The sequence below is a fragment of the Pristiophorus japonicus genome, chromosome 1, assembly GCF_044704955.1.
Source record: "Pristiophorus japonicus isolate sPriJap1 chromosome 1, sPriJap1.hap1, whole genome shotgun sequence".
Taxonomy (NCBI): Eukaryota; Metazoa; Chordata; class Chondrichthyes; family Pristiophoridae; genus Pristiophorus; species Pristiophorus japonicus.
The window spans coordinates 513,803,499-513,819,530 of NC_091977.1; the positions used below are offsets into that span (position 1 = coordinate 513,803,499).

The 16,032-nt window shown below is 43.0% G+C and overlaps 1 protein-coding gene across 1 annotated transcript in view; it reads right to left on the reverse strand.

Moving 5' to 3' along the window:
- lama1 (laminin, alpha 1) overlaps positions 1 to 16,032 on the reverse strand; it is a 439,104-nt gene that overhangs the window by 169,826 nt on the left and 253,246 nt on the right. Inside the window, exons 21-25 of the mRNA XM_070895870.1 lie at positions 9,428 to 9,608; positions 7,366 to 7,502; positions 3,867 to 4,103; positions 2,359 to 2,502; positions 1,244 to 1,423 (exon numbers count right to left, since the gene is read on the reverse strand). Of these exons, the coding sequence (XP_070751971.1) occupies positions 1,244 to 1,423; positions 2,359 to 2,502; positions 3,867 to 4,103; positions 7,366 to 7,502; positions 9,428 to 9,608 (879 nt within the window). The remainder of the gene's footprint in view (positions 1 to 1,243; positions 1,424 to 2,358; positions 2,503 to 3,866; positions 4,104 to 7,365; positions 7,503 to 9,427; positions 9,609 to 16,032) is intronic.

The window sequence follows — 16,032 nt, forward strand, 5'->3', positions numbered from 1 at the left end:
CCATCTCTACATTCGGGTAAGTATATTTTTTAAAGAAATTTTCCTTTTCGTGGCTACCAGTGGTCCCTTTAAGGACTGTTCATTGGGCCACATACAGACCAACTATCTACATAAGAATTAGAAGCAGGAGTGGGCATTCAGCCCCTCGAGCCTGCTCCGCCATTCAATAAGATCATGGCTGATCATCGACCTCAACTCCACTTTCTTCCAGATCCCCATATCACTTCGTTTCCCCAGAGTCCAAAAATCTGTCTATCTCAGCCTGGACTATACTCAATGATTCAGAACCACAGCCCTTTGGGGTAGAGAATTCCAAAGATTCACAACCCTCTTGAGTGAAGAAATTCCTCCTCATTCATCTCTGTCTTATATGGGCCTACCCCCTATCCTGAGACTATGCACCCTAGTTCTAGACCCTCCAACCAGGGGAAACAACCTCTCAGCATCTACCCTGTCAATATCCCTCAAATTCTTATATGTTCCAATGAGATTTGGCTGGTATAAAGATGGCCATGGCAGGAGCAGCCTGTCAGAATGCTAATCAGCCTGAAAATCCTTCCATCACTTCCCACTATTTCCCAAGGGAAGAGTGTGGGCATACAAAAAAAACAACGCTATTTAGTCATTGAAACAAGAGTACGTTGCATTATTGGTTCACTTTTGTGGCTGTTATTTAGCAATACAGCTGTGCTGAGAGCAGAATTGCTTGACAAAATGACCTATAAAACTGTAAGAACTTCACAGTTTACATTAATCTGGATGAACAGTAATGTCCACGAGCAAAACCTCACTGGCAGGGTTGCTCCTGCAGAAGCCTTTCCTGTGACTCCTGAACATACAGGTTAATCCATCCTGACAAATGACATATTTGGGACTTTGCGCACATGTCCACAGATGTAAAACCTGTTCTGTTAGCCTGGACGGCAGTCTGAGCGCTCGATGGCACTCTGTCGGTGGCAAAGCTATGGCCCTCAGATATGGGATGAAGTCATTAGCGAGGTGGTTTTCTTTGATTCCAGGGGTATGTGGAGATCACTTTGTTAATTTTACAGCACAGTCTCCAGAATAAAAAAGCACTGTAATTTAAAAAGGTGCATGTGTTCTATATATTAAAAAAAAGCAGTCTTATTGCTATTTGCTCATGTTTTACTAACTCGCGGTCTTTTTCCCCCCCAGTCAGCATCAGGGACCTCATGCCAAGCGTTGCTCACCTTCACATTGTGTTTGCACCTGTTTCTCTCACCTTGTCTCCTGTGAACTGGGCTGGCAGGGACCAGTAATACGGCTCTGTGTGGAGGTGCCTCTGCACCAGTGCAGCATCGAGCAGGATCTCCGGAGGCTGAGAGTAGACCCCCTCTGTGGTGCCAGTCAGATTGCCTTGGCTGACAACACGCATAATCAGCTGGTCGGGAGTCAGGGTCAGCTACGTAGATACAGATGTAATGCGTTTGCGTGTATATGTGTGTACATTCATACACACATACATAAGGAGAGATAGAAAGAGAGAAAAAAATTTTATCTAATGTTGAACATAACTAGTATTATTACTTTTTTTTTCACACTGCAGGTCCTGGTATTCTTCCGATTATGTTTCAGAAACCATTGCAATATCTGCCTATACAACACGTGATGAATCAGTTTTTCTAAAATGATACTTTACTGGCTAAAGTCAAATCATTTTATTCGTAATATCATGGTTAATTATCTGAATTGTCGACATCTTATTCAGCTCAACTATCTTTAGTGATAAAGATTAAGCAACCCTTTTAAAAATAAAATAACGCTTTGCTTAAAAAATACAAATAATTAACACACGTGACGCCAATATAACATGCAACGGTTTTTTTAAATACCATTTGCATTGCTGAGAATGATCTACACACCTCAATGGTTTATCATTCACAATTTCCGACATCACCTGTACAACTGAACTATAAGTAGCTATTTCACACCGTTCCAATATTTATGTGATTTAATAACAGATATCAAGAAATAACCAATGTTTCCTGTAATTTTTTTGTGTGTGCGTGGTCCCTTTAAGGGGCTGCGTGGCCCATTCAAACTTCCATGCATGCACGAATTTTCCATTCATAAACCTGCAAGCAGCCTGCACGGGAGCTTCCGACACCTACTCAGCCTCGCAGCTAACCGGGAACGTTGCCCAAAACCCCATGACTGTTTTTGTCAGCCCACCAATTGGTCCCCGTTGAATGTTTGTGAACTACCATTGCTTCTGCACAGTCGGTATTTCACGCATTGTTTAGGTGTTCCACAGGAATACATTTTAAAATGCTTTCTTTCGCGAGAGATACGAGGCGCTGGTCTATCTTTAGCCGCAGGTTATGAAGCTGTTCTTACGGGAATCCTGACCAGTCCTCGGAGCTCTGAGCAGAAATTGGACACTCCGGAGCAGTAGCAAGGGTTGCAGCCTGCTGGGTTGCGGAGACTGAGAGCGAACGATCCAGGCTTGCATTCATTGCAGCGGACACCAGAAACACTTTCCTGAAATGAGGGTGTACATTTTCACTATTTGCAACAACATTCAGAATTGCAGAGCGCATCAATGATTGGAAGACGCTTGTTTTCCGCAATACATCGCAAGCTTGGGACATTATTCTGCTGGTTTCCACTCCATTTTTTATTAATGAAGAAATCTAGATGAAGAACAGCATCGGGGATTGAAAAGGGCAGAAGAGAAGTCTGGGTTTTAAAAGCTTGTAGATTGTAATAGGAAGAGAGAAGTAACAAGAGTTAGTCTGATAGGGTTGGATGGGAGGAGGCTTGTATGCATAAACGCCAGTACACAGCAGTTGGGCCGAATGGCCTGTTTCTGTGCTGTGCTTTCTATGTAATTTTATGAATTTTGAGACCTGCAAAAAGCATTGAGTTCGAGTAGAAGCTGACGTGATGAGTCTTGATTTTCATACAGTAAGGTTGCAGGAAAGAGGAAACATTTAAGCATTTGGACTGTATGCATTAACATTGTCAATACTTTGCAAATCTCCTCCCAAAACAAGTGATTTAATTTAATAAGAACATAAGAAATAGGAGCAGGAGTAGACCACAGGGCCCCTCGAGCCTGCTCCGCCATTCAATAAGATCATGGCTGATCATCGATCTCAACTCCACTTTCCCGCCCGATCTCCATAATCCCTTGATTCTCATGGAGTAGAAACATCTAGCTATCTCAGCCTTGAATATTTTCAATGACTCAGCATCCGCAGCCCTTTGGCGTAAAGAATTCCAAAGAGTCACAATCCTCTGAATGAAGAAATTCCTCCTCATCTCAGTCTTAAATGACCGACCCCTTATCCTGAGACTGTGGCCCCTAGTTCTAGACTCCCCAGCCCGGGGAAACAACCTCTCAGCATCTACCCTGTCAATCCCCCTCAAAACAGAATGTTTAAAAAAAAGTTACGATCCTCAATTGCATATTTTGAACATATCAAATTGCTGATTTCCTGATCTTGCCAGTTCGTGTACTTTCTGTCGCTAAGAGGGATGGTGACCTTCTGCCAGGATTCCATTCTTCACCCTCAGGCACAAGCCAGTGGCTCGACAGACTCTCCCTCCAATTTTCTATCATCGGGCCTCTCCTCAGCAACAGCAGGATTTGGGATTTGAAACCCGTGCCTCTCCACTCCATACTACAGCACAGCTTCACTTAACACAAAAACATAAGAAATAGGAGCAAGAGTAACTATATGGCCACTCGAGCCTGCTCCACCATTCAATAAGATCATGGCTGATCTTCGACCTCTTTTCGCGCCCGGTCCCCATATCTTTTGATCCCCTTAAGAGTCCAAAAATCTATCGATCACAACCATGAATATACTCAACGACTGAGCATGTAAGTGATGCTGTACCTTGCAGGGGCAAAGCCCAGTGCGCTCCTCACAGCGGCAAACTTCTTGCGTCAGATCACACTTTTCAGGTCTGGTACCACTGGGATCGCACTTACAGGCAATGCATTGAGGGTGGTCCCTGTAGCCAATAGCGCACTGGTTGCATTTTTCTCCACTGAACTCTTCTTTGCAGGGGCAGTGACCACTCGTTCCATCACACTGAAGATCAAGGGAACCGATCTCACTACAGTTACAAGACTGCACAAATATGAAAAAAGAAATTGAGATGATGGTCATAAACGAGTTTTCATTACGTCCTTATAGTGAAAGTGGAAGAGGAGCTATATCACAGTTGGAAATGTTTGAGGATTAAAAGCTAGTTAAAGACTTCATATTGATCAGTCTTTACACTAAGCCTGATTTCAATAACAAGCGGCATTGACGGAATTCCCAGGCCAACAATGCCTGCTTTTAGCTATTTGACCTTTGAGCAGGACAAGGGGGGTGTATTTTCCCTTTATTGAAAAATACTTTATACTTAAACTGACTTTTTCTAACAGACAACAATATATTCCGAAGTGTAAGTCATACTTTTCTACCATAGTTGCTACAGAGCACTGCACGATGGATTGGTTTCTTGTTTAAAAAAAAGTAAACAACTTGAATTGTTCTAACATATGGTTTAATGGTTTGCGATTGTTTGTAAACTTTGACTGACATCAATCCAGGATAGAAGTAACTAATTTCTAAGAAACTGTTGAGTTCTATTTCAGCGAGGTCTAATCGGCGTGAGCGAGATGTTAATGGAAACAAAATGGCGTCGGCAGACTTCCCGGCACATCAACGATGAAGCTCCAGCCCTACTATTGGGCGGGCGAAGTGCCAGCCTGTTTCAGGCTGTGGGCCCTTTAAGATGCAAATCGGGGCCCTATGGCATAATTTAAAAACAATTTGTTCATGGGATGTGGGCGTTGCCGGCAATGCCGGCATTTATTGCTCATTCCTAATCGCCATCTTGAACTGTTGCAGTCTTTGTAGCGATTTATTATAGCTGAGTGGCTTGTTCGGCCATTTCAGAAGGCAATTAAGAGTCAACCACTTTGCTGTGGGTCTGGAGTCACACATAGGCCAGACCGGGTAAGGACGGCAGATTTCCAGGCAAGGACAACAGATTTCCTTCCCTAAAGGATATTAGTGAACCAGATGGGTTTTTACAACAATCCAGGAGTTTCATGGCCACCATTACTGACACTAGGGGCTAGACTTTCCACTATGGTCGCGGGGTGATATTTCCAGCCGTAGTGTTTTTTTTATTTTTCAGGATTGCTGGAATATCGGCCATTTTAAAAACTGCTAATTTCGCCTTTTTCATTTGGGCAATAGCCTTAGCGATGTGAAATGGGCCTTAGCGATGTATTCAGTCGTGCAAGGCTGCGTCCATAGCAACGGCCATTCTGCGCATGCGCCTTTATTTTAAGGCAAAAAACTTTTCCCACGGGGTTGACAGAGAGAACAGGGGACCTGGTCCCCATCAATAACATTATAGAATCTTTCTTTTATTCTAGCCCCTGTTGCTTTATAAAATAAAATCTATCAGCCAACTGAGGTGAACTCCATTTCCTTCCTCATGGGATGACGTACCCTAGTTCTGCTTCTACTTGTACTGTGGGCCAGAAGGGGGAAAAAATCCATGATTTATTAACCCTGACATTACAGCCATGTACTTGTATGTAACTTTTCTCATTTTATTCTCCCATCTTTATTCTGCAGCATGTGATTAGTGATCAATACTGATTGAGAAATTACAGGCCCATCGCTATAAATCGCTATATATGCCCTTAATTAGTCCTCAACAAATACAAATTGATTAGATGATTGGCAAGAGTCAAAAAAGGCCCTTAAAATCACTCACAAATTGATTCTCCTGACAGCATTTTACTACAGATCCTTCTCATAGTGCTGAGTTATTGCAGCTTTTCTTCAGCCTATTTTTGGGCCAGCGATCATTTGGGCGAATTGCCGAAAATAGCACTCGAAAATAATCTGGGCCATAATCAGACGCAAGTTTCCATTATGAGCAGTATTCTCGGCCTTGCACGAGGATGACATTTTTTTTAAAGTAGGCCAGGTGATGCAGCACATTCCTGTATGCCGAAAGATGCACTGGCGATAAATGGGCGCTAGCTTCCAGCAAGTATGGGCAATAGCCTGCATCTCAGCTCTTATATGGGCACTAAATGGGCGATGATATGCCGAAAGTCTAGCCATGCTTTTTATTCCAGATTTATTTAATTAACTAACTGCCGTGGTAGGATTTGAACTCTTGTCCCTGGATTATTAGTCCACTATTACATAACCATTTTGCTAGCATACCCATATGGAACCCTGACTGCCATTTTGAGGGACAACTGTGTGAAGTGTGCACCGTGCACACTCTGACCAGTTTGACAGGCAGTACAGGTACAGCCAAAGAGGTCCTTGAAATGAGGCCCAGGCTTCGAAATTGCCGTGGCGAAAGTTAAAACCTACCCCATTGGGTCTAAAATTGTCCTTTTGGAATAAAGTGATTACTACATCATTATTGTTCCTCAGGTTCTATGATTTTATGCCAACTAATAAAACACATTTTTAAGTGAAGTTAATTAAATATCACTTCCAAGTGCAATAAATAGTCGGGCTAATTTTCTATTGCTCAGCTTGCACTGTGGAAGCCTCGCTAGTGACGAGTGCAGGTTGGAGAATTGGGCCTATAGGATTGTAAGCCTATCACTGTCTCGCACTCGTGTCTGAACAGGTACTGTGCTGGCAGCAGATCCTCGCAACTTTAACAGCAATAAGTCCACAAGGGTATTTAAGGGTCAAGGCTGTTTGACATTAGAACAGCACTGGTTAACAACTTTGCTAAACATGATGCAATACTCAATATTGCAAATCCCTAACATTTGGGCTCTTAAAAGGACATTAAAATGAAGGGAGCGGTTTGTGCACATCTTAGAAAGATTAATTTCACAATTCCACACACCGCATGCGGAACCATGCTCACAGGGAGCGCAGGGAGAATCAGGACGATGGTATTATTCCCTTATCTCCAGCCCTAGCTCTCTTTGAGCACAGATTCTCCACTGGGAGCAAAGTTGCCTAATTAGCCCTGCATTTTGATTTTCAAAGGGGTCAAGAACTAGGAAGCAAATGTAAAAGAGAACCATTGTAGGGAACTTGACCCAATGTAAAAATGCGACATTTACAGTCCAGTTTCTAATCAACATCAGCGTCTTCAATCTGGGCAGTGTAGAGGCTGGACAGGTATGAACGACTGATTCTAAACAGGCCATTTCATTTAATTGTTCACTCATGCCCGAGGGACATAATCATTGATGACTTCGACTGATGGCTATCATGAAAGATCAAAGGCTTGGCATTAGACTTCATAAAAGGTAGTTCTGATGACAAGAGCATCAAAAGAACAGAAGTTAGAGCAGCGTGCCTTGCTGCTGAATGCAAGTCATTCTGCTTACTATACCTTGCATCCACTTTCAGGGTCGTGACCCCAGTAGTTGGCCTCACAGCGTTTACATTTGGCTCCCTCAGTGTGCGGTGGGCAGATGCATTGGCCAGAACCTGCCGCACAATTGTTCCGTGTGTGGGCGCAGTCACAAGCTGCAGCGAAAACACATCGAGATTTTTTTTGTAGGAAAGGGTTTTTCCACTTGACATTTGTTAAAAATATTCATTAAATATATTATACTTCAAAATTCAGCACTAAATTCTGCATGACCATTTATTTTCCAGTGAATATTACTATCCAATGCAATGAGTATTCAGTACCATTGTACATTATGCTGTGAAATATTATTGTCTGAATGTTTAATGTGTGCATATCAAGTTCTTCTGTCTGATATTGTAATACAGGCATTGGCACCTTCATTTGAAAAAGTATTAACCAGTTTAATTTAAATAAATTAATGCCTCTGCTAATATAAAGCAATTTGATCAGAACATGATATGCATTTGTACAATAATATTGCATGGCTAGTTTCAGGGTTGTCTTGTTACAAGAAACTCAACCAAGCTCAGCTGGTGCTGCAATGGGTAAAAGGCACTGACTGAAGATGCAACTGACCATCCGGGCTTTGGAGCCACCATGTTCAACACCCTGGGCTAGCAAAGGAGAGAAGTCAGCCAGCATGCCAGATCCTGATCACTCTCCAGCGACCCAGTTTACATAGGATTACATAGGACATACGGCACAGAACCAGGTCATTCGGCCCAACCTGTCCATGCCGGTGTTTAAGCTCCATTCGAGCCTCCTCCCATCTTTCCTCAGCTAACTCTATCAATATAACCCACCATTGGCTATAGCAACTGCATTTGCATAATTACCTCATATGCTCATCTAACCGCCCCTTAAATGAATCTATACTATTCGCTTCAACCACTCCCTGTGGTAGCGAGTTCCTCATTCTCACCACTCTCTGGGTAAAGAAATTTATTCTGAATTCCCTATTGGATTTCTTGGTGACTATCTTATATTGATGGCCTCTAGTTATGTTCTTCCCCACAAGTGGAAACATTCTCATTGTATCTACTCTATCAAAACCTTTTATGATTTTAAAGACCGCTATTAGTTCACCCCTCAGCCTTCTCATTTCAAGAGAAAAGTGACCCAGCCTGTTCATCCTTTCTGGATAGGTCTAACCTCGCATTTCTGGTATCATCCTTGTAGATTGGAAAGCTCTTTGTGTGGTTGTCAAGTGAGGACAAGATTGGCCTCGGCTTTGATGGGCTGTATGGTGGAATAGTCTACCGACACTAGGCTCACATATCAAAAAAATGGATTTTTGGGTGAGGCACTAGAGTGCGAGCAACCGTCATGGAATTGCACTGCAGGATCAGAGGAGAAAGGCACAACATTGGGGGAAAAAACTAAGAAAATTAGATCAATTGGCTTGGCTCCCCTTCATGTGAGAATCGGCCGTGTGTTGCACATAAGGAGCAGACATTACCTATACTTTGCAGATAACTGCATGAATTCATCCAGCTTTGCATTCCTGTTGGGTATTGGGTAAAATCATAAAAGGTTTTGATAGAGTAGATACAATGAGAGTGTTTTCACTTGTGGAGAAGAACATAACTAGAGGCCATCAATATAAGATAGTCACCAAGAAATCCAATAGGGAATTCAGAAGAAACTTCTTCTACTCTATACTGATATTATACCGATACAACCTCCCGTGTTGATATAGCTTCTTTTTAAATGAAATTATGCAAATGCAGTTGCTATCCCCGATGTCCTAGCCAATATTTATCCTTCAATCAGCATCACTAAAAACAGATGATCTGGTCGTTATCACATTGCTGTTTGTGGGAGCTTGCTGTGCGCAAATTGGCTGCCGCGTTTCCTACATTGCAAAGGTGACTACACTCCAAAAAGTACTTCATTGGCTGTAAAGCGCTTTGGGACGTCCGGTGGTCGTGAAAGGCGCTGTATAAATGTCAGTCAGTCGGTCCTCCTTTGACCTGAAAAGGGGGTTTACAAAGTATCACTTTCACTACGTACTTCCAAAAGTTGTTTAAACACTTACGTGTGCAGCCACCATCTTGGAATCCATAAAAGCCGTGCGTGCAGCGGTCACACTTCTCGCCACTCACCCCTGGCACACAGTGGCACAGCCCGCCGTCACTGCAATCCTCAGAGGTTGAGCCCAACTGGCTGCAGTTGCAGGGCACACAGCCCAGTCCAGTGCTCAAGCCAAAATACCCATGCTGTTAGGCACAGGAAGAGCGTCGGTTAGGCATCAGTGCAGAGGCCAAAGCAATTTAAACAATTCACCAAAGTAGATATTGGTCAGGCAAAGGAGTCAGCCAGTTTAGACTTGCAAGCAGCCAGACAGATTAGCACCTTCCTCGGTAAAGATCATTAACCTTACTTTTCTTTTTAATTGATTTAAAAACACATTTTTTTCCCCAGTACTTTTCAGATTCTCTTTCTGGCGTCACAGAATCCAGGAGAAAATCAAACAAGAAAAAATGGACTCCAAAAACACGGATAAATCAACAACATTAACATCCGTGTTTATTTGGCACATTGCTGTAATATACGCCGCTTACCCCTAACATAATTAAACTGATATGCAAGAAATAATAAACACTAATAACACACTGGATACATACATAAAATAAACTACACTGATAACCCAATGAACAATATTTAAAGAACTGTAGAAAGTTTACTGAACAGAAAGCGGCTGTTGCACCAATCGTGTCAGTACTGACCAGAGCAACTTAAAACAGATCTCATTATCCACTGTCCCTGTAGTCCTGTATCTTCCTCTGCTTCAAATATTGATCTAATTTTCCCTTAACCATTCCCTTTCGCACAGCATTCCACGATCGGAGTAATTAAATTTCTCCTAACCTTTTTCCTCACTCGCTTAATGAAAATTTTAAATTGATAACGCCTCATCACTAACTCCCCAACCAGCGAAGCAATCTGTCCCTATTCATCCTATCAAAGTCCTTCAGCATTTAAAGAATGTTTATTAAATAGCTTCTCTTCCTGCCCCTGTGCCGTTATCTCTAGATGTATCCTCTTCCTCACCTACAAGCTTCCCCTCGGTGACAATGTTCGAAAGCACTTTCCATATGTACAGTGAAGACATCAGCTCTACCTCTCCACTGCTTCACTTAACCCTTCCACTACCTCTGTGCTATCAGACTGTCTGTCCGACATCCAGTGGCAATATACTCCAGTTAAACATGGGGAAGACCGAAGCCATTGACATTGGCCCTCTCCATAAACTGCAGACCCTCACCACCTATTCCACCCCCTCCACAACCACCGTCTTCGGCTGAACAAGCCTGTTCGCAACCTCAGCATCCAATATGGCCCAGAGTTGAGCTTCCGATCCTATATCCTCTCCCACCAAAAAGACTGTCTATTTTTATCTGTGTACTATCACCTACCTCTGCCCCTGCCTTAACCCATTTGCTGCTGAAACCCTCATCCATGCCTTTGCTACCTCCAGACTCGGCTATTCCAACACTCTCCTGGCCAGCCTCTCATTCGCCACACGTCATAAACTTCAGCTCATCCCATCAATCTTTGGTCCTTTACATTTCTTCGCATCCTGTGTGGCAGTATTGGCCTCAACTTGAAAATCTCAAAAGTAACATGATTGAAATCAGGAGCCCATTTTGTGGAAAGCTGCAGACATGGACGATGTCCCGTCAGTCCATGTTGCAGCATTCTGTCCCTTGTTCAAGGTGGCGGGTTGGATTACGTAGCTTTATAAAATGCGAAATACTCTAGCTTACTCTTGACGTGATCAATCTGTGATCACTGTTAGATAAATTAAAAACAATAATATCGTGAGTAGTAATCCTTCAGATACACTGGGCCAGCTTGGCAATGCACCCCCTCCCCAAAAAAAAACTAAAAATGGAGAAACAACAAAAATAAAACATTGTTGACTCCATATGGTATACCATCAGAAAACAATGGATGTGTGAGAATGATCACCACATATTACTCCAAGCTTGGGAAACAGCCAGTTAGATGCTGAGCTTTGCTTTCAGATTTGTCAAAGAGCCCGAATGAAATGCATCCCAGGCTGTTGAGCGAAGTAAAAGAGGAAATAGCAGAGGCCTTGACCATCATTTTCCAGCCCTCTTTGGATTTGGGCATGGTGCCAAAGGATTGAAGGACTGCTAACGTTTAGAAGGGAAATAGGGTTAGGACGAGTAATTACAGGTCTGTCAGCCCAACCTCAGTGGTGGGAAAATTATTGGAAAAAATTCTGAAAGACAGGATAAATCTGCATTTGGAAAGGCAAGGATTAATTAGGGACAATCAGCACGGATTTGTTAAGGGAAGATCATGTTTGACTAACTTGATTTAATTTTTTGAGGCGGTAACCAAGAGGGTCGATGAGGGTAGTGTGTGCGATGTAGTTTATATGGACTTTAGCAAAGCTTTTGATCATGTCCCATATGGTAGACTGGTCATGAAGTTAAAGCCCATGGGATCCAGAGCAAAGTGGCAAGTTGGATCCAAAATTAGCTTAGAGGTAGGAAGCAAATGGTAATAGTTGATGGATGTTTTTGTGACTGGAAGGGTGTTTCCAGTACTGGGTCCCTTGCTTTTTGTGGTATATATCAACGATTTAGATTTGAATATAGGGAGTATGATTAAGAAGTTTGCAAACAACACTAAAATTGACTGTGTGATTGATAATGAAGAGGAAAGTCTTGGGCTGCAGGAGGAAATCAATCGACTGGTCAAGTGGGCAGAGCAGTGGCAAATGGAATTTAATGCAGAGAAGTGTGAGGTGATGCACTTTGGGAGGGCTAATAAGGAAAGGGTATACACATTAAGCAGTAGGCCACTTAATAGTGCAGATGAACAAAGGGACCTTGGATTGCTTGTCCACAGATCCATGAAAGTAGCAGGCCAGGTGGATAAGGTGGTTAAGAGGGCATATGGAATGCTTTCCTTTGTTGACCAAGGTATAGAATATAAGAGCAGGGAGTTTATGCTTAAATGTATAATACTTTGGTTAGGCCACAGCTGGAGTACTGTGTGCAGTTCTGGTCGCCGTATTATAGGAAGGATGTGATTGCACTAGAGCGGGTGCAGAGCAGATTTACTAGGATGCTGCCTGGAATGGACCTCATTGAGGTTTACAAAATATTGAGGGGCCTGGACATAGTAAGGGTCTATTTCCATTGGTGGAAGGGTTTATTATGAGGGGGCATAGTTTTAAGGTAGTTCGTGGAAGGTTTAGAGGGGATTTGAGTGGGGGGGGGCTTCTTTACGCAGAGGGTTGTGGAGATCTGGAACTCGCTGCCTGGAAGAGTTGTGGATGCAGAAACCCTCACCACTTTTCAGAGATGGTTGGATGGCCACTTAAAGTGCTGTAACCTGCAGGGTTACGGACCTAGAGCTGGTAATTGGGATTAGACTGGATGACCTTTTGTTGAATGGCGCAGATATAATGGTAAGTACTGCAGGGAATCGAATATGACCAGGGTGATCTCCTGGACAAGTTTCGATCGCCTAGATGGGGTCGGAGAGGAATTTTCCCAGATTTTTCTCCCTAAATTGGCCTGGGTTTTTATCTGGTTTTTGCCTCTCCCAGGAGATCACATGGCTCTGGTTGGGTGGAGAGTAGAATGTTTCAGTATAAGAGGTGTCGCAGTTGTGTGAGGCAGACTGGTTGGGCTGGGTGCTCTTTGCCTTTCCGTCATTGTTCATAGGTTTATACGTAACCTTTAGGGCTGCTGACCAAGGGCCGTGCGGCTCTTTGTCAGCCGGCATGGACACGATGGGCCGAAATGGCCTCCTTCTGCGCTGTAAATTTCTATGTTTCTATGAGTCCCTCAGAGGTATCCAAAAGCAAAATATTACAGCTGCTAGAATCTGAAATTTAAACAAAATGCTGGAAATACTCAGCATCTGTGGAGAGAGAAATAGAGTTGACATTTCAGGTCAATGGCCCTTCGTCAGAACTGGAAAAAGTTAGGGATGTAACAGGTATTTAATCAAGTGTAGGGGCAGGAAAAGGGGGATGGAGCGGAAAGAACAAAAGGGAAGGCCTGTGATAGGGTGAAAGGCAGGAGAGATTAAGAGACAAAAGGGATGATGGTCCAAGGTAAAAGGAGATGGTAATGGGACAAGTTAAGAAACAAAAGATGAGTGTAGATGGGGTGTAAATGGAGACGGCACAATCATCAACAGCTGCCGTGGGAACGAGAAAAAAAACAGAAGAACAATAATAGGGCAGAGTTTATGGTTTGAAATTGTTGAACTCGATGTTGAGTCCAGAAGGCTGTAAAGTGCCTAAACGAAAGATGAGGTGCCATTCCTTGAGCTTGCGTTGAGCTTCACTGGAACAGTGTAGGAGGCCGAGGACGGGAGTGGAGCGGAGAATTAAAGCTCGGGGTCACGCTCACGGACTCTAACTTGTTCCAGTTCTAACGAAGGGTCATCGACCTGAAACTTTAACTCGTGTTTCTCGCTTCACAGATGCTGCCTGACCCGCTGAGTATTTCCAGCACTTGGGGCCAAAAATTGCTGTCGGAGGCTTCCCGCGGGCGGATACCTCCAAATGAAAATGTTTTAACGACAATGCCTGGTGGTCCCGGAGGAACGTAGACTTGTGCTCCGATGCCTAGCTGCACAGTCCAGCGTGGGGGCCCACATATTCCAGGAGCGTATGTGCAACCTGCGATCATGTGGACCAGACCAACCAATGAAAATGGCGTATCCCCATTCACAATAATGGTGATCTCCATCATTTTTATGAATGGGCATACCCCGAAAACTACATAACATTTTAAATAAATAAATAAAACACTTCACATATTTAAAGTTATTGAAATTTAATTTAATTAAATATTGTAGACAAAAATGTATTTTTTTGAAAATGTTTTAATATGTTTTAATAGGGGTAAAAATAATCTTAACTTAATGGACAGGGTTTTAATATAAGAATTATTGAAAAAATTTTATTTTTATATCTTTTAAAACTCTTACCAGGCAGGGGGATGGGAACCTATGCAGGGAGACAGAGGGAAGTAGAATGGGGGCAGAAGCAAAAGATAGAAAGAAGAAAAGTAAAAGTGGAGGGCAGAGAAACCTAAGGCAAAAAGCAAAAAGGGCCACATTACACCAAAATTCTAAAAGGGCAAAGTGTGTTAGAAAGACAAGCCTGAAAGCTCGGTGCGTCAAGGCGAGGAGCATTCAGAATAAGGTGGACGAATTAACTGCGCAGATAGCAGTTAACGGGTATGATGTAATTGGCATCACGGAGACATGGCTCCAGGGTGACCAAGGCTGGGAACTCAACATCCAGGGGTATTCAACATTTAGGAAGGATAGACAGAAAGAAAAAGGAGGCGGGGTGGCATTGCTGATTAAAGAGAAAATTAATGCAATAGTAAGGAAGGACATTAGCTTGGATGATGTGGAATCGGTATGGGTGGAGCTACAGAATACGCTAGTGGGAGTTGTGTACAGACCACCAAACAGTAGTAGTGAGGTTGGGGACAGCATCAAACAAGAAATTAGGGATACGTGCAATAAAGGTACATCAGTTATCTGGGGACTTTAATCTACATATTGATTGGGCTAACCAAACTGGTAGCAATGCGGTGGAGGAGGATTTCCTGGAGTGTATTAGGGATGGTTTTCTACACCAATATGTCGAGGAACCAACTAGGGAGCTGGCCATCCTGGACTGGGTGCTGTGTAATGAGAGAGGACTGATTGGCAATCCTGTTGTGCGAGGCCCCTTGACCATAACATGGTAGAGTTCTTTATTAAGATGGAGAGTGACACGGTTAATTCAGAAACTAGGGTCCTGAACTTAAGGAAAGGTAACTTCGATGGGTTGAGGAGTGAATTGGCTAGAATAGACTGGTAAATAATACTTATAGGGTTGATGGTGGATAGGCAATAGCAAACATTTAAAGATCACATGGATGAACTTCAGCAATTGTACATCCCTGTCTGGAGTAAAAATAAAACGGGGAAAGTGGCTCAACCGTGGCTAACAAGGGAAATTAAGGATAGTGTTAAATCCCAAGGAAGAGGCATATAAATTGACCAGAAAATGCAACAAACCTGAGGACTGGGAGAAATTTAGAATTCAGCAGAGGAGGACAAAGGGTTTAATTAAGAGGGGGAAAATAGAGTATGAGAAGAAGCTTGCCGGGAACATAAAAACTGACTGCAAAAGCTTCTATAGATATGTGAAGAGAAAAAGATTAGTGAAGAAAACGTAGGTCCCTTGCAGTCGGGAGTCAGATGAATTTATAATGGGGAACAAAGAAATGGCAGACCAATTAAACAAATACTTTGGTTCTGTCTTCACGAAGGAAGACACAAATAACCTTCCAGAAATACTAAGGGACCGAGTGTCTAGTGAGAAGGAGGAACTGAAGGATATCCTTATTAGGCGGGAAATTGTGTTAGGGAAATTGATGGGATTGAAGGCCGATAAATCCCTGGGGCCTGATAATCTGCATCCCAGAGTACTTAAGGAAGTGGCCCTAGAAATAGTGGATGCATTGGTGATAATTTTCCAACAGTTTATCGACTCTGGATCAGTTCCTATGGACTGGAGGGTAGCTAATGTAACACCACTTTTTAAAAAGGTAGGGAGAGAGAAAGCAGGTAATTATAGAC